General features: G+C 37.9%; 5 protein-coding genes across 7 annotated transcripts; 3 read left to right on the top strand and 2 right to left on the bottom strand.

Annotated features, from left to right (window-relative positions):
- Positions 1-140: 140 nt before the first annotated feature.
- Positions 141-2,853, top strand: LOC127250351 (ran-binding protein 1 homolog c-like). Its single transcript, XM_051273593.1, has 4 exons — positions 141-460; positions 867-1,018; positions 1,232-1,357; positions 2,284-2,853. Exons 1-4 carry the CDS (start codon positions 294-296, stop codon positions 2,484-2,486), a joined length of 648 nt encoding a protein of 215 aa, XP_051129550.1. The 5' UTR covers positions 141-293; the 3' UTR covers positions 2,487-2,853.
- A 194-nt stretch (positions 2,854-3,047) lies between these two features.
- Positions 3,048-9,938, top strand: LOC127250350 (RNA-binding protein 2-like). 3 transcript variants are annotated; one of them, XM_051273592.1, is made up of 8 exons: positions 3,048-3,161; positions 5,183-5,407; positions 6,095-6,216; positions 6,297-6,600; positions 7,008-7,069; positions 7,185-7,288; positions 7,519-7,600; positions 7,758-7,821. In XM_051273592.1, the coding sequence occupies exons 2-7, from the start codon at positions 5,344-5,346 to the stop codon at positions 7,550-7,552; spliced, it is 690 nt and encodes a 229-aa protein (XP_051129549.1). In that variant the 5' UTR covers positions 3,048-3,161; positions 5,183-5,343; the 3' UTR covers positions 7,553-7,600; positions 7,758-7,821. The 3 variants fall into 3 exon arrangements, 2 of the variants coding, with proteins under 2 accessions (XP_051129549.1, XP_051129548.1); XR_007838684.1 differs by lacking the exon at positions 7,185-7,288 and having other exon boundaries at positions 7,504-7,600; positions 7,758-7,772; XM_051273591.1 differs by lacking the exon at positions 7,185-7,288 and having other exon boundaries at positions 7,758-9,938.
- On the bottom strand, positions 8,181-10,103 carry LOC127250347 (protein ALP1-like). Its single transcript, XM_051273585.1, has one exon. The coding sequence runs from the start codon at positions 9,858-9,860 to the stop codon at positions 8,445-8,447; it is 1,416 nt and encodes a 471-aa protein (XP_051129542.1). The 5' UTR covers positions 9,861-10,103; the 3' UTR covers positions 8,181-8,444.
- A 1,927-nt stretch (positions 10,104-12,030) lies between these two features.
- Positions 12,031-16,037, top strand: LOC127250253 (eukaryotic initiation factor 4A-2-like). Its single transcript, XM_051273432.1, has 5 exons — positions 12,031-12,272; positions 13,777-13,843; positions 13,937-14,043; positions 14,375-14,805; positions 14,965-16,037. The coding sequence occupies exons 2-5, from the start codon at positions 13,779-13,781 to the stop codon at positions 15,598-15,600; spliced, it is 1,239 nt and encodes a 412-aa protein (XP_051129389.1). The 5' UTR covers positions 12,031-12,272; positions 13,777-13,778; the 3' UTR covers positions 15,601-16,037.
- Positions 16,038-16,273: 236 nt separating this feature from the next.
- LOC127250252 (protein CLP1 homolog) lies at positions 16,274-19,921 on the bottom strand. The gene is made up of 10 exons (XM_051273431.1): positions 19,538-19,921; positions 19,028-19,096; positions 18,833-18,925; positions 18,050-18,291; positions 17,777-17,915; positions 17,611-17,667; positions 17,286-17,420; positions 16,896-17,131; positions 16,496-16,540; positions 16,274-16,416 (listed from the first exon to the last, which is right to left on the bottom strand). Exons 1-10 carry the CDS (start codon positions 19,754-19,756, stop codon positions 16,329-16,331), a joined length of 1,323 nt encoding a protein of 440 aa, XP_051129388.1. The 5' UTR covers positions 19,757-19,921; the 3' UTR covers positions 16,274-16,328.
- Positions 19,922-20,128: the final 207 nt, after the last annotated feature.

The raw sequence follows: 20,128 nt of genomic DNA, 5'->3' as shown, positions 1-20,128 counted from the left end.
CAAAAACAGTAATAGTAGTAATTCATAATTAGCAGTGCAGATGTTGATATCCATTGGGCTATCCTTTTTGAGGGCCCAATGACATCGAGGGCCTTAATGGGCCTTTTCTATACCCATATATTCATTCATTCTCCGTTGCTTGGTAGTTCGCATTTCCTCTCGTTACTGTCAAAACCCTAACAGTTCTCCAGATCTCTCACTCTCTCTCAATTATCACCGTCCTTTTTCCGAACTGCTTCCCCGCGTCCATCTATTACCACTATCCTTTTTCCGAACTGCTTCGCCCTGCACCAATGGCATCAACTACAGAACCCACGGCACTTAGAAAAGAGGAGGAAGATCATGATGCGGAGCCATCGGCTGAAGATGAGGATACCGGAGCGCAGGTAGCCCCGATCGTCAGACTTCAAGAAGTTGCCGTTACTACCGGCGAGGAAAATGAAGACGTTCTTCTTGATTTGTGAGTTCCTTTCTTGTTTTGATCTGAATTAAGTTGTGTGTTATTTATTTCCTTTGGATTAGGGAAGTTTATTGTCTTAGTAGGATCGACGCAATCGGGATACTGGATGTATCCAAATCTTGAATGAATAGATGTAGTTGAGGTTCAAATTAAGTTGTGATGTGGTTTACTGCTGAAAGTAAATGGAACTTTTACTTGAGTTGAACAATGATCGTGTAAATGAAAATCGATTGGCCTGGTGCGGCGGTAATTGTGTGCAAATATTGTGATCTGGATTGGTAAAGATCTTCCCGTTGGTTCATCGAATCCGATGAATGATTGGTTATAGATACTGTGATTGCTTGATGTTTACTCTGTGATGCTGATTATTTTGGTACAATGGTTAACGTCGTGTTTGCTCCTATAGGAAAGCGAAGCTTTATAGATTTGACAAGGAAGGTAACCAGTGGAAGGAAAGAGGAGTTGGTACAGTGAAACTGTTGAAGCACAAAGAGACTGGCAAAATCAGGCTTGTGATGAGGCAGAACAAGACACTTAAGATTTGTGCCAACCATCTTGGTAACTGTACTTTTATTTATGAGTATTAATAGAACATTCAGTTATTCAAAATAATATTTTAAATAATTACATGTAGTAATTGGGTTTGGCCGCTTATAGTTGTTAGGATTGTTGTGATATATTGGATCTTTTTTGAAAATCATATGTTTCTTTAGATGATTGCTAGGTAATGCTTTTTTTGACTGGAAGTTTGTGCCTTGTTTTTCAATGTAGTGTTGCCAACTATGTCGGTGCAAGAGCATCAAGGAAATGAGAAGTCGTGTGTGTGGCATGCTTCTGACTTTGCTGATGGAGAGCTTAAAGAGGAGTTCTTCTGTATCCGTTTTCCCTCCGTGGAAAGTGAGTGGACGCAATCTTTATGCCTTTCATGCTGCATATCCCTTTTTGTAATTTTATTGCTGATGAATGGATATTAATATGTGCTTGTTGGCTTTAGATAATTAGAATGCTGAAGCAGAAGTTTCTTCTCTTTATTATTTTATTCTTTTTACAACCCAGTGTGTTTGTTAGTTTCCTTGAATGGAGCTTCTGTTTTTTTTTTTAACCATCAATTCATACCTTTAGAAATTTGGATCTATGCTTCTTTACGTACTCCAAAGAGTGTTTTCGCTTCACGAGGGAGGCATATATGCTTAGATGAAGTTTTTTCTGATTCTTGAGCATTTCTTTTTAACACTTTTGGCAATAAGTTTAATGCTGTCGTGTTTTAACTTGTTCTAAAGAGTGGCTTCATTTCATGGATAAGGTATTTGTTCTTTATTGTGGTTGTTTCTTCAGGCTTTTGATCACTTCTTTTGTCACCTACTGTGAACTTTTGATGCTGTTTGTGTAAAATGAGATGTCAAGCTAGTTTCCATCTTTGAACTAGATTTTTGTTCATAATTTATTATAGAGTGTGGGTATTGCCAATATAGGAACATAGAAGTGAAATGTGCACTAGTACACGTTTTTTGGTTCAACTGATGAATAACAATAATCTCTTTGATTGATGGTGTGCTTGTGCAAATACCAGAAGTGTATCCAAGTATTTTTTTAAGTCTTCCTGAATCAATTAATGAGTGGCAATAAATATCTTTGTTGGCGTGCTTGTGCAATGATATACAAGCAACATCAATTTCACAATGCATTTTGTGGCTTCTTTCCAATTGGTTGCAATGCAATTTTTGTTGGTAGGGTTGTCGAGCTTTTGTTTTTTTTTTTTGTGTGTGTGTGTTTTTGTTAATGTTTGGCGATAATATTCTCACCCTTTGTCTGGTTTGTTTCAGACTGCAAAGCTTTCAAGGACAAGATTGAAGAAATCACTGAATCCTTGGAAAAGGAGGACAGCAAAGAAGGTGATGCTGCTGCCAGTCTCATTGAAAAGTTGAGCGTTGAGGGAAAAGACAAGGAGGAGGAGGAGAAACCAAAGGAAGAAAAGAAGGATGAGAATGAGAAATCTGCTGAGGAAAAATCAACTGATGAAAAGTAAGGCCTTACATGTGTTTACCTACTTCTATTTGTTGGGCTGTTTTGTTTGAGAGAGAGAGAGAGAGAGAGAGAGAGAGGTTTGGAAATGGGGTTATCTTGTGTTAGGGAACCCAGTGTCAGATGTTGCAGTCATGAAACAAACATAGTGTGTTAACACCCGATTTGGGTCTTGTTTGATTTTTTCTGGTGGGTGGGTGGGTGGGTTGGTCTGGAATGGTGTGTCTTTGAAGCTTTAAGTGTCGGTCAGGTCAGGTCAGGTCTTGGTGCAAGCTGCCTTGTTATCTATCTATCTCCCTCTCTATCTGGTTGTCAGTATACTCACATTTGTATTTTAAAGATTAGACTGCTGCTGCTGTCGGGTTTATTATTATACCCCCCCACCCCACCCCACCCCAGCATGCGGTTGGGCATATATTTGGTGTTAAATTGATTGATTTGATGATGTGGTATATTTATGGGTCTAGTATGTCCATGCTGGTGGTGGATAACCTGTGTTGTTAATGTACCTTGTTGCTTTGGGAATTTAGATGTAGTGTGGCTTTGAAACTCAATTTTGAGGGATTCTTAATCCAGCCTGGTTGGTGATCTTTAACTAGACAGAGCAGAGGAGAGGAGGGGGAGGGAGACCGGACCGGCCCCTGACACACTCGGCTAATGAACTAACTAACAATCGGAGGTAACAGAGGCAAATACTATAACTTGCTTCCGTTTTTGAGAACGTACTACGATTGACTTGGTAGCATTTTTTCTATTATTGCTGGGAGTAAATTACAACAATAATATTATGATATTTTCATGCAAATATATTTAAAAGTTTATCTTTATTTGAATAACATGCATTTTGTTAATATTCCCATAAAATATAGTACTATACTTATCAATAAGTGATAGGCGGTTGAAATAAATTTGTCTAATTGAAGAGTATAAAATATAGTACTATACTTTTACAATATTATGCCTAGCGCGAATTCAGCTCCAACCGCAAGGGGAAGCTCACGTACCTTTTTCAATTGATGACTATGCAAGATGTATTGGATTGATGCAAGATAAACATAAATATTTTTAATACTATTCATAATTCATATTATATAAAAAGTGTGTAGTTTTTCCTTCACTTCAAATGCCTAGAATATAGGGTGTTTGGTAAATAGCTTTTTGAAGAGCTTCTAGCTTTTTGAACAGACCATGAATAGTTTTTTGAGTTAATTTCTAAAAAATTAACTTACCCAACGTTTTAAAATAACTTTTTCTGTAAAATTATTTTTATTCTTTATATGCCCTTAAAAATTTATTATACATTTTATATAAATAAATATATTTTGATTATTTATTAATTATATTAGAATATTTTATTATGTTATAGTTTTATTTTTATAAATTTAAAATAATTAATTTTATATAAAAATTATTTTAATTGTAAAATATATAAATTTATTAAAATAACCATAAAATAAAAATAAAAATATTAATAATTTATTTTTTTATTAAAATTATATTATATAAATAAATTAAATAAATTAAATTTATTGTAAATTATAAATATAATGAACTAATCAATAACTAACATAATAAATATATACACTAAAAATTTATTATTTTATATTTTATATCATTTTTAATAAAAAAAAACTATTTATATATTTTAATAAAAAATATTATTTTTTAAATCTAACTGTAATAAAAATAAATACTTTTATAACACTTTTACCATTTTCAATAACTAACAACAAAAAATTTAAACATTCTAAACTCAAAAGAACATAATTGAATATATTAGAAATAAGAATAAAATAGAAATGTCTTCAATTGTCATTTTACGTATAAACAGCTAATATCAAACAGTTGTTTTATCAAACATTTTAATACAAACAACTAATCGAATCAGCTAGTCAAACCAGCTAATTGAATCAGCTAACACCTATCAGCTATCGGCTAATTGCAAAACACGCCCTATATTTAGATTATTATACTTTTGGATGGTTTAGAGTTATAAATTTTTGGCTAAATTGCACAAAATTCACATGTAGTTTCATGAAATTGCACAAAATCTCAATACTTCTAAAATTGTATCAAATTCCTTCGTGGTTTCATAAATTTTGCATCTAACTCCCTCAACAGTCATTGTTTAACGGTATTTGATCTAAATGCGCTCAAACTGCGAATAAATATTACATACTCAATTTCTAAACCCTTAAAATTACAAATATATATATATTTTTATATATTTAGCTTAAAAAAATAGTAAAAATAAACTCTTAAAACTTGAGAAAAATAACTGTTTTAGAGTATATTTACTATTTTTTTAAGGTAAATATAAAAAATAAATAAATATATTTGTAATTTTAGGGGTTTATAAATTGAAATTTTAAAATTTATTCGCAGTTTTGAGCGCATTTAGGTCAAATACCGTTAAATAAGGACCACTGAGGGGGTTAGACGCAAAATTTATGAAACCACGAGGAAGTTTGACGGAGAATTTTGTGCAATTTTATGAAACCGGTGAATTTTGTACCATTTAACCTAAATTTTTTAAATAATAATAAATAGGAAAAAATTGTGGATTTAATGTAAGCTTTATAAGATAAAAATATATTTAATATAATTGTTTTTAAAATAATAATAAAAAAATGTACTCCATATAAAGAGTGAGAGCCCTAACTGTACAGACGTTTGATTGGTGTGTGACATCCTCAACAGCGTCCTGCGACTTTACTTTCGCGTACAAATCTGTGAAAGACGCTTCTTCTGTCGTACGGCGGTACAGGAGAAATAACAACAACAACAATAATAGTAATTGAACTCACAGCTCTCTATCTCAAGAAAGGGGTTTGGGAATTCCTTCTCAATCTTTAGCTTTGATGGCGGATCCTTATTGGAGATACGGCGCCGCCGCCGCCGCTCCTCACTTGCCCGTCGAAAGAGGTCTGTGTGTATATAAATTGTTATTTGTTCGAGTTCCAAGTTGTTGGTTGCCCGCCCGCGACACCGCCGTGTTTACATGTGAATTAATTAATATCTCTGCGCCAACTTAATTTAGTTGATCAAGTCTTGTCTTCTATATATTCACTTAGTTAATTCATAGCAATTGACGCAATTTGTTGTTCCTACTTGTTATTTTACATTAGTTATTATTGTCTTTTTACTTGGATTCATTATTGATCTCGCCATACGCTCGGCACGTCGTTCATCCAACTCGGATAATTAACAGATTTGTGAGTTTGTGGTGTGCTGTGTTTCGACCAGGATTTGAGAATGGGGAGATGGTTTTGGTGGTGAATATATGTGTGATGAACCAGTAACGCAAGGAAATTTGGGGAACTCTTTTCAGCTTCATTGTGTACATTTACTCAGGGCAATATTGGATGATAAAATTATTGATCTTGATCAATGCTTCATTGTAGGATATGGCCAATATTTGAACAGAGAACATTGGTACAAGCTGGCATTTTGCTACAACTTGGCATTTACTTTCATTTAGTATAATAAGAACAGATAAATTCACCTGTTGATTTTACTGCCTTAGTGATTATCATCACTTAATGAAACGTGTTTCTTGTCTCATTCAATATATATTTGGAAATTTTAGTTAATATAGTTATATTGGCACAGGAACAACCCCAAAATCAAGCTTTCCAGGTTATATATCTTCTGAAGCTTCGGTATTGACCAGCCGTGATCCATATGGTTCCGTAGATTTTCCTGGTGCTTCCTCGGATTATTATAAAAAGGATGTGAGTGTTTCATCCTTTCAGGCATCTGTTTATGCATTATGTTTTATGAATGAAGTCTATCCTTATAGTTTGGCGTTTAGGTTTTATCATCACGGCCTGGGGCTTATGGTGCTGATAACTTTGCTGGTATTCATTCCGAACCTGGTGTCAGTGGATTGATTGCCGGATCTAGCATTAAAGGCTATTCATCTTCTTATGAGGACCCAAGTCTGCTAGTCCGCCAGAGAGATGTTGCTTCAGGCATTAGTCGTGGCATACCTGATGCCTCTTATGCAAGGCCTGATTCCATGAGAAGGGTTGATGGCCCTCCTGTTCCAGGTGGAGAATCTAATGTTTTGTTTGTTGATGGGCTTCCAACTGACTGTACAAGACGAGAAGTAGGACGTATCCTTTCAGATTTAGTTTCAACTTGTGTTTTCTATTTATCTTTAATTATTCTGCGCCTTGCACTACCAAATCTGCAACTCTGTGATTTCAATATGCCAAATATCCCTGGCTTTATATTGCTTCGCGTGCCCTAAATTGCTATCTTACTGTCCAGTGTGTGTAAGTTCTTCCTGAAAGGTTTCTTTTTTATACGTCCTTGTATTGAATTTATAACATCGCCCTTCAATTGACATCTGATTGAGGAATATATAGTTAGTACTTTTTGCATGCACTTGTTTTCTTCTTCTACTTAGACGTCAAATTCAAGAATAAGAAACAATGTGTCATGCGTCTGAATTGAACTGTTTTGTTTCTTTTGTCACCGAGCACATTTGGTTTGTTTTCCTTGACTGACGTGCAAATAGATCTTTTTCGGCCATTTATTGGGTTTAGGGAGCTTAGAGTTGTTCATAAGGAGCCGAGACGTGTAAGTTTTGCTTGCTTCTTAGTTATGTTTTAAAGCGACTATTCTATTTAAGAAGAAGATGACTTTATTTTCTCTCCAGAATGTGATGCATACATAATATGTGGCCTTGTAACAGTTTTGGCTTTGCTGGCATGATTACTTGTATTCCACAAAGAATGGAACCACATTGGTTATATGGATGCCATTTATTTGTGGTGTAGTATTGAACTGCCATATATTGTAAGTGGGTTGCTGATACCTTTGTAGAACATTGTTCCCAACTTGCAAAAAGTACATAGTAGTGTATTCTGGCCATGGTGGTGCATAATCTTGTTTCTTTAAAGCTTTTTGTTGTGAACATTTTCATTCAAATGCTCTAGTGCCATACCAGTCACATTTACAATGCTGTTGATCTATCCTTTGATTTCTTGTTTTTCATACTTCTGTTCTGATAGAAGTTTCTCTGACAGCGGGGAGACAAGGCCTTGGTCCTGTGCTTTGTAGAATTTACTGATGCAAAGTGTGCTCGAACTGCCTTGGAAGCCCTTCAAGGTTTGAATCTATATCTCAACCAGTTTGTCACTTAATGGGAAGATACTTGTACCATTATCAACAGTACATTAGTTTATTAAAGTGGATTTTCATTCCTGAGAAACTAATAAATTGCCTTTTACATTTTCACATTGTTAACAAGTCTCTGAATCCACAGGTTACAAATTTGATGACAAGAAACCGGAGTCCTCTCTCTTGAAGATCCATTTTGCTCACTTCCCTTTTCGCCTGCCGCCAGCCGATCAACAATATTGACGAGTATATGACAATGGCGCGGGACACAAGTATTGTATGACTCCCTCAAGAATGTTTATTTATTGCTCGAGGACTTGTCTGGTTCACATATCTTTTTTGTGAATCAGTGTCGGCACAAACTTATACCATTGGAGTGCTAGTTTATACTTGCACTATTTCTTTGATTTGATGAATAGCTCAATGGTTCAGAAACAGATGAGATATTATTGTATTGTCAGCACTCACACCACATTTGATCACAAAGTACAGTGCCCAAAAGTAATGCATTAAACATATTTATAGTTCTGGGCATGAATCTCTTTCAGTTTTTACAAGTGAAAAAACATCACAGGAAAGAACACTTGCAAACATGAATGGTGACAATATTTGTATGAATCATGGTGTGTCAGCCGGTCCACAAAATACAACCCTTTGAGGTATAGCAAATCATCAAAGTAATAAAAGAATCTGTCCAAGTAAGTATTTCACCTAACTGTTTCTCCCGAAAGAAATTGAACTGAATAAAATACCATCTGTGTAGTGTGTTTGTCATATAATTTAAGGAGCTAGGAATGTTTTTCTTATCTTTAACTCTAGATTTCTTCTTCTTCTAGGACAGGAATGATGTGCCGGCGTGGTTGTGATGCAAGAGGTTATGCGCAATTGTATCCCTCGCCTTCATCGCATTGGCCGACCTCAATCCAATCTCAGGAACCATCTCATCATCCACAAGCTCAAACTCCGGGACCGAATCCAAGTCCTCGTTCCTCATCTCGCAGATGTTGTGCAGGACGCAGCACGCCCCGAGCACCACCGGCAGGTCCTGCAGCTTCACCTCGGTCCTCTTCTGCAGGCAGCCCCACCTAGTCTTGAGCCTCCCGAAGGAGCCCTTAGCCAGCCTCTGAATCTCCCCAATCTTCTCATTGAAAGCGTGCTGCGTCCATGTCAAATGCTGGTGCGTGTAGGGCACCAACACCCAATCCATCAGAGGGTACCCGGCGCCCCCCACGATCCAGACGCCCTTGTAGAATCCGGTGCCGGCCCGCTGGAAAAGCGTGGACTTCTCCAGCACCTGGTCGTCAGGCATGGAGCCTGGGTATCCGATGCAGACATCGGTGAAGACTCCCTTGGGATCGACCACGCCCTGGATGGTGATGGAATAGGAGGTCTTCTGATTCCTCTCGGTGTGCCGCCTGTTGAAGTAGGCGGCGACGCTGTTCTTGGGGGCTATGATGGGGATGTGCGTGGTGTACATTGACCCGATCACGCTGGGAATGGCGGACATGGACTCGAACTCCTCCTGGATCCTGGCCAGCCCGTCCTCGTTCGGCCATCGGAGGTACTTGGGCATCAGCACGTTCCTGATCGCGGAGCAGACCTCCAGCACGAGCTTGTGGCAGGTGGATATTCCCAGCCCGAATTTCTTGGAGACGAGGCGGAGTGGCTCGCCGGTGGCGAGGCGCCAGATGCAGACGGCGACGCGCTGCCGGACGGGGACGGCGTCCCTCAGCATGGTGTTCTCCTTGGCGACGACGGAGCTCAATTCGCTGCAGATGAAGTCAAATGTGGCCTTGCCCATTCTGAAGGCTTTCTTGAATTCCTCCTCGGGGAAGTCGGGACTGTTGCACTGATCCCACCAGTCCTTGGACCTGTTCTTCACCCACAGCCGGCGCTGGGGCGCGGTTTTGTCGGAGGGGGAATCCTCGGTCTTGGCGGATTTGTTGCCGCGTCGATGGAAATCCCGGGGATTGGAGTAATAATCCATCGTATCGGGGTTGCCCTGGATTGGGAGTAATTGGTGGGGGAGCCCTCGGTGGATTTCATCCCGGCTGGCTCGATTATCTTCGTCTTCGTCTTCGTCTTCATCTTCGTCATCTTTGGGTTTGCGTTTGTGTTTCTGCGTCGCTTCTTCTTCTTCTTGTTTCTCAAGCAAAGCCAAAGACGAGACGATCTGGTTGAGGCCTCCTCCTCTGTCTTGAGGGTCGGGGTGTTGGGGAATATCCTTGCGGCGCCTCTTGACCATCATCTCCTTCTTCTTCTTCTTCTCCTCTGATCAGTGAGTGAAAGCTAAGCAAGAAACATGCAGTGAAGGTGTTCGACGAAATGCGAGAATGTGAGGGAGAGAGAGTTGGGTAATTGATTAGTGTGAACAGAAGAGGAAAAGGGTCAGGGATGGGGGGTTGAGGAATTCTTGTGGATGAGGTATGAGAGAGAGAGAGAGAGAGAGAGAGAGGATGACAGTGACGGAGACAGAGGAATCGGTTAGGGCAGAGGATGGATGGATGGATGGATAGAGGAATGCTTTGGGATTGGCAGAGGAGAGACTACTGACTGCAGACAGAGTGAATTCAGTCACACAACACAACGCGGCTTCACTCATTCAAAGTTTCGGACTAATTAATTAACAAAATTACTGAGCAGCTATTTTTAGCATAGAACAACTCAATCTAAATGCTAAAAATACTATTTCATATATGTAATTAAAATACATATATTATTGAATTCAATTCAAATTTTAAGTAGAGTGAAGCCACGATTTTCATTTTTTATTTTTTTTAAAAAAATTCACTTAAAAAGCACGACACGAAAGAACGTTTGACCGAAATAATAATAATAATAATAATAATAATAATAATAATAATAATAATAATAAAGGAGGTCTTCTTTTGACTCTATAGAAAAAGGCTCAAAAATAAAGTTAGGTGCGATGTGCTGTAGATATGTTGAAAATAGAAGGGCGTGCTGAAGGTGTCTGGAGGTATTGTACAGTAGTATGATATTTATAATAAAAACTTTTGATTTGAATCAAGTATTATAAATGATGATATAATTAATGTAAAAATAAAGAGTAAGAGTAGACAAAATGAAGTTGGATGAAGAGATTAAAATTAAGGAAAGGGAAATGGGCAAAATGGGGCATGCAGTAGTAAAGTAAAGTCAACAAAACAGGATCTCCATTCCCCGCTAAATTGATATTAATTTTATATGAATAATTATTTAGTAGATCCATACAGTAGCAATAAACTTGTTGACGAATTCAAAATTGCAATAATATATAAAAATGGGAGACGAGACTTGTTTGACGTGCATATTTTATTATAATTAATTTGCAATTGCATGTTAATAATAATAATAATAATAATGTTGTAGCACTTGTTCTTCTTGGTACTCTACTTGTGGGATTAATTCTTCAAACTCATTTCCATTTTCCCACTCTATTTAGTAGATACACACAACGTAACGGCTAGCACCACAACCCAAGTTAAGCTGAGAAAGAGTAGATCTATCCATATATATATATATATATATCCCTTTCTCAGAAATGTCAATCTAATATATCCATCCCTTTTCATATTATCCTTTAATTGCCTCAATTGGCTTTGTTTCTTTATTAGTAGCATAAAAACATACATACAAAACTCAAATAGCAATATAATAATTGATAAAAAACCAATCAGTTTTTTCATCATAGCTATGTTATTTCACAACATTGTTTCATATTATTAATTAATGTTTACGATATTGTAGTAAATTCTTTAACAAGCATGATCGCGGGAGGAGGGCATGTAATATCATATCATATCATATGATTATTTTATATGCACGCACGGATGGTATATTAATTATGTAGTAGGTGTGTACTAAAAAGAAAAAGGAAAAAAGGAAAAAAAAAAAAAAAATCGAACTGACCGATGCCCATAAGTCCAGTTGCTCTCTAAATGTATATTTTATTTTGTATGCATTTCCATTAATCCACCACAAATATCATACTATAATAATTAAATATATCTGGTTTTTCCAATTTGGACGTGAATCCAACTTATCTATGAAATAGCATTTCGCCTCTATACATAAATTAAACCATTATTATTTTTAAACTTATACGAATGTATTTTAATTCTTTTTTTTTTTTTTTAATTTGAACTTGCAATTTATCCTTATTTAAAACAGTAAAGTAATGACAATATGAATAGTAGCGGGTGGAGTAACATTTTATGATAATTGGGCCAAACTTACAAAATCCACAGGGCAGCCTGATATCATGATGTCATAGTCTTTACATATCTGAAATGGGCCCAACTTATTATAAGTACAGTACAGTTGGCCCGGCCCGCCCGTTTAAAGTAAAATATGTTTGCTTCTGAATAAAGGTAGGAGGGGTAAAAACGTAAATTTAGGATTTTTAGCCACCGAGGCGGACTGTATCCACCGACCATCGCAGGCTGGGATAGGTTCATCTTCATCTTCATCCAAACCCCTCTCCTAAAGCACCGCGGCGCGAATCCCCCGTCTCTGCAATTCTCTCTCTCCGTGTTAAGACTGTCTTTGCTTCAACTCCGCGGCGTAGATCCGAGGAGTTTTGGAATAGCAAATCGGAAGCATTAATTGTTCGCGGACTCCCCTCTTTCCTTTTCTCTTAGATCTTTGTTTGGATCAGGTAACTTAATCAACCCCTTTATTTCCATCCCCAACCCCCTTTTTCGCGGTTGAAGGGGGGGTTTGGTGGATTTTAAGTTACTGGTTGTGATTGCTTTGATTGGTGATGTGATGCATCTGTTCAGATTAGTTTTGGCATAGCTGTTGATTCTCAAGTGTTTTTAGAAGATCTGATTTCGATTTATTACATCATTATCTTGAAAGTTCGATGCTTCTGTCTTCTGCGCGAATTCTTTCTTCCTTTTAATGTTGATGTCACTGACTTCGCTTTCGATTCAATGAAACATTTTCTGTGGATAGCGGAGTGAGTAAACAAGCTAAATATTGGGATTCCGAGATTACTGATAATGTCTCCTCTTCTAATTTTCTACCCACTGGAATTCTATGAGATATTGCAGGCAGGTTGGCTGGTTCTAGACTTGCAGTATGTGCTGCATAGACCTGGAAAAGCTATTTGAATATTTTCTGTCGAAATATACTTTGATCCTACCTTTGGTTTTCAAAGATTAAATTTTGGTTTTCAATTTCTCGTGTTTGACCATGTGTAGCTCATGAGTTTATTAATTTGTTTTTAACTATCTCCAATTGTATACCTTTGGTTCTCATACAATAACACAAGTTCAATGCTTTTTTCAAATCGTAGGTGACTCTCAGATAAAAATAAATGAATATGATTAAAGTTATACTTGAATGTTGAATGTATGTATTTTATGATTCTACTTTTGTCTTGGTTTATTCATTGAAAAAATATAGTAAAACTGAGAATATGTTAACATTATTGTTTTCAAAACTTTTGGGCGTGTTCTTTTTGTGGTTTTGATGATTTTGAGTTGAAATAGTTTTTGGACGTTATGTTTTTTATATAAAACATGTGTTGGATGTGATGGTTTTGGAGGGAATTGAGAGAATTGTACATATATATACATATGTTATATATGAATGAAAATTTAAGTGAACAAATGAATGAATTCAAGATAAATTTTAACAATATATTTTCACTCACTTATCAATAAATGGTCCTACAAAACAGGGCTTTAGTGTATTGAACCTTAATCTGTGCATGTTGTCAATTATTGTTCGTGCTAACTTCTCAAAAATTCTTCTTTTGAAGGTTTATTCCATTGGGTTTGCCTATCTACTACCTTTTGAGTTCTAGCTCTCTCAGACTATTTTAAATTTTATTTCTATTTGTCTAAGATGAAATCCTAGCCCTGGAATTTATGATATATACAGTTTAATTATCGAAATTAAAGAGTCATTTTGGTTTTTATGTTGATTGAATGGATATTAGTTACTCCTCGTCATCCAAATCTGTTCCCATTCCTTTTGTAGTAGTTAATGCACAGAACCAGTTGAACAATATATATGTAGCAGTTGAAAATTTATAGTTGAATTGCATAAAGTAACCAGTTGATCTAATATGAAATATATTATAAAGTGATTTTGTTACTTTGATTCTTTATTGCCTAAGGTTTTCATTTTTTTTTTTAATTTTTATTTTTTAGTCATGGCTGGACTAGCTGAAGGTTCCCAATTTGATGCTCGCCAATTTGATGCGAAAATGAATGAGCTGTAAGTTCCTTATTGCGTATGTAACTTGTAGAAAAGTAGTGGTTCATGACTTCTGTTTATAATTTTAATGATCTCCTGCTTCTATGTATACAGGCTTGAAACTGGTGGAGAGGATTTCTTCACATCTTATGATGAAGTGTACGACAGTTTTGACGTTATGGGCTTGCAGGAAAATCTTCTTAGGGGTATCTATGCTTATGGTATGTAAGTAACTTACTCAACAGCATCCAAATACTCATAGTTTGTAATATTCTTTGTTTCCATTGCTTATTAATGTTTTCTGTTCAATCTTTTGATTTTTATTCTCCAAGTTGTTCATTGAGTTTATAAGGATATGAGTTTGTTTATATGCATCAGACACATGTATATTGTATCTAAGCTGGTAGAAGTGGTTTTTCGACGAAATAATACCTCAGTTTAAAATGATCTTGTTGTTATCATTATGTTCACTATTTTATATCAATATATACTTTTTCTTTTTTCAAGGCCCCTTTCGGATAATAAAGTAACTTGTTTTTTTTCCCTTTAAAGGATTTGAGAAGCCCTCTGCAATTCAGCAAAGAGGTATTGTCCCCTTCTGCAAGGGCCTTGATGTGATTCAGCAAGCTCAATCTGGTACTGGGAAAACAGCAACATTTTGCTCTGGAATTTTGCAGCAGCTGGACTATAACATAGTCGAATGCCAGGCTCTGGTTCTGGCACCGACCCGTGAGCTTGCACAACAGATTGAGAAGGTTATGCGAGCGTTAGGTGATTATCTTGGTGTTAAGGTTCATGCTTGTGTTGGAGGTACTAGTGTACGAGAAGATCAGCGCATACTTTCCAGTGGTGTTCACGTTGTTGTCGGAACTCCTGGACGTGTGTTTGACATGTTGAGAAGGCAATCATTGCGCCCTGACTACATTAAAATGTTTGTATTGGATGAAGCTGATGAAATGCTTTCCCGGGGGTTCAAGGATCAGGTCTGTATTAGCTATATGCTCTATTCCTTGCTTGTTATAGTTAGTAACTAAGCATATCTTTGTGCATTTGGAGTTGGTTTTTCTTCTTGCTTGTAGCAGTTGTGCGCAGTGCACTGTAGCTACCATTTGGCACCTAATGCCTTGTAACTTTCTTTTCAGATATATGATATCTTCCAATTGCTGCCTCCTAAGATTCAAGTTGGTGTGTTCTCTGCTACCATGCCTCCCGAGGCTCTTGAGATCACAAGAAAATTTATGAATAAGCCTGTCCGGATTCTTGTGAAACGCGATGAGTTAACCCTTGAGGGTATCAAGCAGTTCTATGTCAATGTTGAGAAAGAGGAATGGAAGCTTGAGACCCTTTGTGATCTGTACGAGACACTGGCCATTACACAGAGTGTTATCTTTGTTAATACCAGGCGCAAGGTTGACTGGCTCACAGACAAAATGCGCAGCCGTGACCATACTGTCTCCGCCACGCATGGTGACATGGACCAGAACACTAGAGACATCATTATGCGAGAATTCAGATCTGGCTCGTCCCGAGTTCTGATCACCACCGACCTCTTGGCCCGTGGTATTGATGTTCAGCAAGTTTCTCTTGTTATCAACTATGATCTGCCGACTCAACCTGAGAACTATCTCCATCGAATTGGACGGAGCGGACGATTCGGGAGGAAGGGTGTAGCCATAAACTTTGTGACCCAGGAAGATGACCGCATGCTGTTTGACATACAGAAATTCTACAATGTTCAGATTGAGGAGCTTCCCGCCAACGTTGCTGATCTCCTGTGAGGATGGATGTGGGTATTTGAAGTCCTTTTGGGGAATGCTCCTTTGTTTTGGTAAGTTACCTCTCATGGGTTGGTTGGTTGGTTGGTTGGTTTGTGTCCGTCTGGTTAATTGATTGCCCTTAAAAGCACCGAGAGGGAGAGGGAGAGGGAGAGGGAGAGGGAAATTTCAATATCCTTATCTATATTCACATCCATCCGCCTCCCAGTTTTGTTGCAGTTTGAAACTAAACTAAACTATGCTGCAGAGATTATTTTGTTAGTTGTGTGTATCATTATTATTACGACGATGATGATGGTTATTGTTACCATGGGTGGGGAATAAGTGCGGATTCGGAGTCTCGATTGGACTTGTTTTAAAAGCTGAGTTTTGGATTCTAAACTGTAACAGCTTGCGAGGGGGTTTATTATTATTATTTTTGTTATTTATGACACGTGTTATTTATGCGTTGGGCGTACTTGATTGTATATCAGAAAGGAAAGCTAAGCAGGCAGCATTACATCCGCATTGATTCATTCAGTCCCTCCCTCAAAAATCAACGCATTATTTACTACTAGTATTTGCCTGCCAGCCAGCCGAGCTAGCTAATACAATACAATGCAATACGATACATTCATTCACAATGATGGCTGACCCCTTCCCTCCCCTCCCCTCCACTCCACAAAAATTTATACAAGAAAGAGCGAGCAGACTTCCCATCATTCATTGTAAGGGTACGGTGCACCTCGCACTCAAGGCTCGTACCATGTCAGGCTTCCCATGATCAGATATTTACCCGGAAGATTTCCAGCTGACGGTGCAAGATATGTTATTTTCTTGCTGCAACAATTAAAATATGATGTTCACTACTTCTTGACAGAACAACAACAACAAAAATGGGATCATTTAAAATACAAACCTTTCAAAGTTAATGTCAGTGATCCAGATGAACCCAGCAACATTACTGCCATAGAAGAAAACTGGTAAGGCAGGAATTCACATGTAGATATTCCAATTAAACACCAGGTATTTGAGTGACAGATTTTGTCACACCACAACCATTTGTAAACACAAGGCTCGCTACAAGGGGAGCTCAGGTTACCAAGAGGATCAGAAAAAAAAACTTGTCACCGTTGTTAATTTTGGAGAAAACAGGCAGGTATTTTAGGTCCAAACATTCAACAGTGATTTGGTTAGAATTAGAATCTGTTTACGGTGAAAAAGAGGGAAAAAGAACCTGGAGCTCTAAAAAGCAGAATGCTAAAGATGCAGGGGGGGAGATTACACGGAAGGAGAGAGATGGAACAAAAAAGGTATACCTTGAAATGATCTCATCAGGTTCTTTAGCAAAAGAGACAGCTAGAACTAGATGCAGTAAATCTTGGTTCACAGTAACGGGGATTAACCGAGTAGGATCTGCAGCTGGTTCAGCACCAACAGGTAGAGCAGAGCGTGGGGCCTGGGGTCCACCACCAATTCGATATATGCACAAGTCACTGAAACTTGCGATGTTAGAATGTGGGGAAAGATCATTCAAAAGGCCATAAAAGTATTCCTGCGATTCAAATAAACACAGAGTATGATATTAAAATGTGAGCCACTTGCTGAATGAATGGTAATAAGTTGCTCAAAATTTAACAAGAATGCAATCTCGTTGAATAATAATAATAATAAACTTGATGCAGAATCCCACATTAATATAGACATACACGTATTCTATAGGCTCTGGCTTTTTGACGGACTTTTGCATTCCTAGAAACAACACCACCAGATTTCTGAAGTTTCAAAACATCTACTTTAGGTTTGTTTTTCAGGACATCTCTAAGCATGCTCCAAAGCTTCTCCTGCAAAAGGTTCAAAAGAATATGACATAAGAAAAGGATCAAATTACTGCATGCCAAGGAACAAAACATTGTTTTTGATCACCTGTTCAAAGTTAAGCATGGACAACAAGGAAAATCCTTGTTATTTGCATACAGTTCAAAGCAATCACATATAATTCAAGAAGTTTTGTTTGGGAAGAGAAATGATTACCTGACCCAGTACCAGAACAACTGTGGCATTGAAAGTATCAATTGCATGAAGCAGCAACTAACAGCCAGAGAAAAAGATATAAAAAAGCCCCCTCAGATTATCTCAACATTAAAAAGGAAAAAAAAAAAAAACATACACAGCAGTGAAATATATCAACCATGAATACCTCATAACCAACACCTTCAATCCATCCCATGGTATTTATCACCATGCCTGAAGCTCTAGATTCAGCATTTCCTGCAAACTGCTTCTCTAGAACTTGTGCTAGCTCCTTCACCAATACCTTGTAAAGATCAACATTGACACTAACACCAAACATAAAAGCTTATTATAGTCAAGAAGAGTTGGACACTGTTATTTGCCTAAATGCCCCACTGCAAAATAGAAGGCAAGCCCATACCCTACCAGACTATAAATTTAAAAATGTCCATTCCATTACCTAGGTGTTACATGGCCATGGAAGTAAACAAGAGGCATATCAAAAGGGATTCCTTCGACTGGATCAATGGGAAGTTCAATAGGTGTTGCGGCTATGCATCCAGGTATTGTTATGGATCCTTGTCCTATGTCTAAATCTACATATGTAGGTTTCCAGCCAAGCTTAGCCGCCCAACTCAGAAGCATCCTTGATAGCGTACTCTTTCCAGAATCTGTGGGTCCCACAACAATAACCCGTGGTCCCTGAAGAAATAGACCAAATATTGGTTTCTAGTTACACAGGGCACACTTAGCAGTTTCAACAAGAGAATAACTCATTATATTAACTGATCGCTGAAAACAATATTAGAATTTAATTCCCACTAAAGAGATCACATTCATCCATTTGTACTTCTAATAGGTTGAGGAGATGATCATAATGCTATGATTCATAGGAAACACTCATTTATATTACATATACTGACATACATACATGTATGCCTGTGTCTGTGTGTGTGTTTGTGTGAGAGAGAGAGGGAGAGGTGAATTAATTCTCAGATTAGTACATCCCGCATATGGAGGTCAAGATCAAATTGCTCTAAATACTGAAAAAGAAAAAGTACAATGACACAATTAAGGAATTCCTGTATTCCAGTCTTCCATAGCAGACGAATGCTTCCTCACGGAGATGCATTGAATGAACATGCAAAATATCAGGATGTAACAAATATTAAACAAGATGCCTATCTAGTTTATTCCATAGCAATTTATAAAAACAAGAGGTTTGCTCATAAATATATGGTACCTGAGAAGTATCAGAATCACTGGGGGAAGCTTTAGCACGATGTCTTCGAGCATCAAGCACAGCATGGATATTGACATAGCTGACCATAGGTGTCTAATTGAAATAGAAGGATTTGTTAAGCGACAAAAGGAGAAGGCAAAAACAGGAATCTGGGAGCGCGCACATGCTCCCACTAGACATTTCACAGAGCAATACCTCATCTGCAGTATAATCAGTTTCAGTAGTACCATCCAGTTCAACCGTAGCACCATGCCATGTAAAAACCTGATGGCATACAGAAGAATTTTACTCAGATACATGACATTAACAGTGAAGGAGAGACTGTAAACCAGAATGTCATATGCAATCCCCTTCTTACCCTACAGATTTTCATGGTGTCTTTAAGATTACACGGAAGAAACAGAGTTGATAACATTCCCGCGGGTAAAAATCACTAGCTTTAGCATCATACACAATGTTACTACCAATTGAAAACAGGTATACTTATCGGATCTAAAAAATGAATAATGCTATAATTGGTGTCCTTCCCTCTAAACTGGTTTCTCATCATTTAAGACCCCACTTCTCATGCACTCATTGTTTCACAGGAACTTGCACACACCAGACAATATTTGGAAATCAAACTTTGATTCAATTAAAATTTAAAAAAATGAATTGCGTGAAACTTTCTTTATTGAGTGTGTGAAGCAAGTAGAGTGGGCATACAGCAAACTTGAGCCTGGGAGGAAAAGTGAGCCAAATCTCGGGAGGGATTTCGGTCCCAAAAATCTCGGCAGTGCCAGTGAGCAGGCGAAGGCGAAGCGGAGAATCAGGACTGACTTCAATTCGGAGCTCACATTCTTTGTCAAGCCTGACGTGCCTTAGAGACGTAGAGGTAGCCGGGGGCGGCGCAGTTGGAGGTAGGGGAGCAGAGGCGAAAGCCATTGGGAAGCACTTGCGCAAAGGAGAACGAGGGTGACAGAGGGAACTGAAGAGTCGCAGTAGGGACTTGGGTGGAGTGGGATTTCAAAATTTCCCCTCGCCTCTGCCTCTGCCTCTTCCTCTTCCTCTTCAGATGTTAATGGTTCCTTTTTACTCACTCGCTACTTCTTTCTTCAATTCAATAGGCCTGTCTGTCTGGCCGGCCGGCGGTGTTATGAATGGAGTATGGGTCAGGCCGATTCAATTAATGCTTTGGAGGCCCAATTGAGTTTTGTTGTATTGTATGATCGTCTACTCATTTGGGCTTCCATGCCATCAGCCCTATTAGAAAACTGTTGCCCCGTAGGGTAGGGGTGACCGAACCTACTAGAGTCT

Source organism: Andrographis paniculata, unplaced genomic scaffold (assembly GCF_009805555.1).
Source record: "Andrographis paniculata isolate CXL003 unplaced genomic scaffold, ASM980555v1 Contig37END, whole genome shotgun sequence".
In the NCBI taxonomy this organism is placed as follows: Eukaryota; Viridiplantae; Streptophyta; class Magnoliopsida; order Lamiales; family Acanthaceae; genus Andrographis; species Andrographis paniculata.
This window is presented reverse-complemented; position numbering and strand designations above follow the sequence as displayed.

Bases quoted from the DNA above. Each gene is read 5' to 3' on its own strand.
- LOC127250351 (XM_051273593.1), top strand. From the start codon at position 294: ATGGCATCAACTACAGAACCCACGGCACTTAGAAAAGAGGAGGAAGAT. The intron at 461-866 runs GTGAGTTCCTTT...TTGCTCCTATAG, and splicing joins GAAGACGTTCTTCTTGATTT to GAAAGCGAAGCTTTATAGAT. The intron at 1,019-1,231 runs GTAACTGTACTT...TTTTCAATGTAG, and splicing joins GATTTGTGCCAACCATCTTG to TGTTGCCAACTATGTCGGTG.
- LOC127250350 (XM_051273591.1), top strand. From the start codon at position 5,344: ATGGCGGATCCTTATTGGAGATACGGCGCCGCCGCCGCCGCTCCTCAC. The intron at 6,217-6,296 runs GTGAGTGTTTCA...TTTGGCGTTTAG, and splicing joins CGGATTATTATAAAAAGGAT to GTTTTATCATCACGGCCTGG. The intron at 7,070-7,518 runs GTAAGTTTTGCT...TTTCTCTGACAG, and splicing joins TTCATAAGGAGCCGAGACGT to CGGGGAGACAAGGCCTTGGT.
- LOC127250347 (XM_051273585.1), bottom strand. From the start codon at position 9,860: ATGATGGTCAAGAGGCGCCGCAAGGATATTCCCCAACACCCCGACCCT.
- LOC127250253 (XM_051273432.1), top strand. From the start codon at position 13,779: ATGGCTGGACTAGCTGAAGGTTCCCAATTTGATGCTCGCCAATTTGAT. The intron at 13,844-13,936 runs GTAAGTTCCTTA...CTATGTATACAG, and splicing joins GATGCGAAAATGAATGAGCT to GCTTGAAACTGGTGGAGAGG. The intron at 14,044-14,374 runs GTATGTAAGTAA...TTCCCTTTAAAG, and splicing joins TAGGGGTATCTATGCTTATG to GATTTGAGAAGCCCTCTGCA.
- LOC127250252 (XM_051273431.1), bottom strand. From the start codon at position 19,756: ATGGCTTTCGCCTCTGCTCCCCTACCTCCAACTGCGCCGCCCCCGGCT. The intron at 19,097-19,537 runs GTATGCCCACTC...GTATGCCATCAG, and splicing joins CTCCCAGGCTCAAGTTTGCT to GTTTTTACATGGCATGGTGC. The intron at 17,916-18,049 runs GTAATGGAATGG...GTTTGGTGTTAG, and splicing joins CATGGCCATGTAACACCTAG to TGTCAATGTTGATCTTTACA.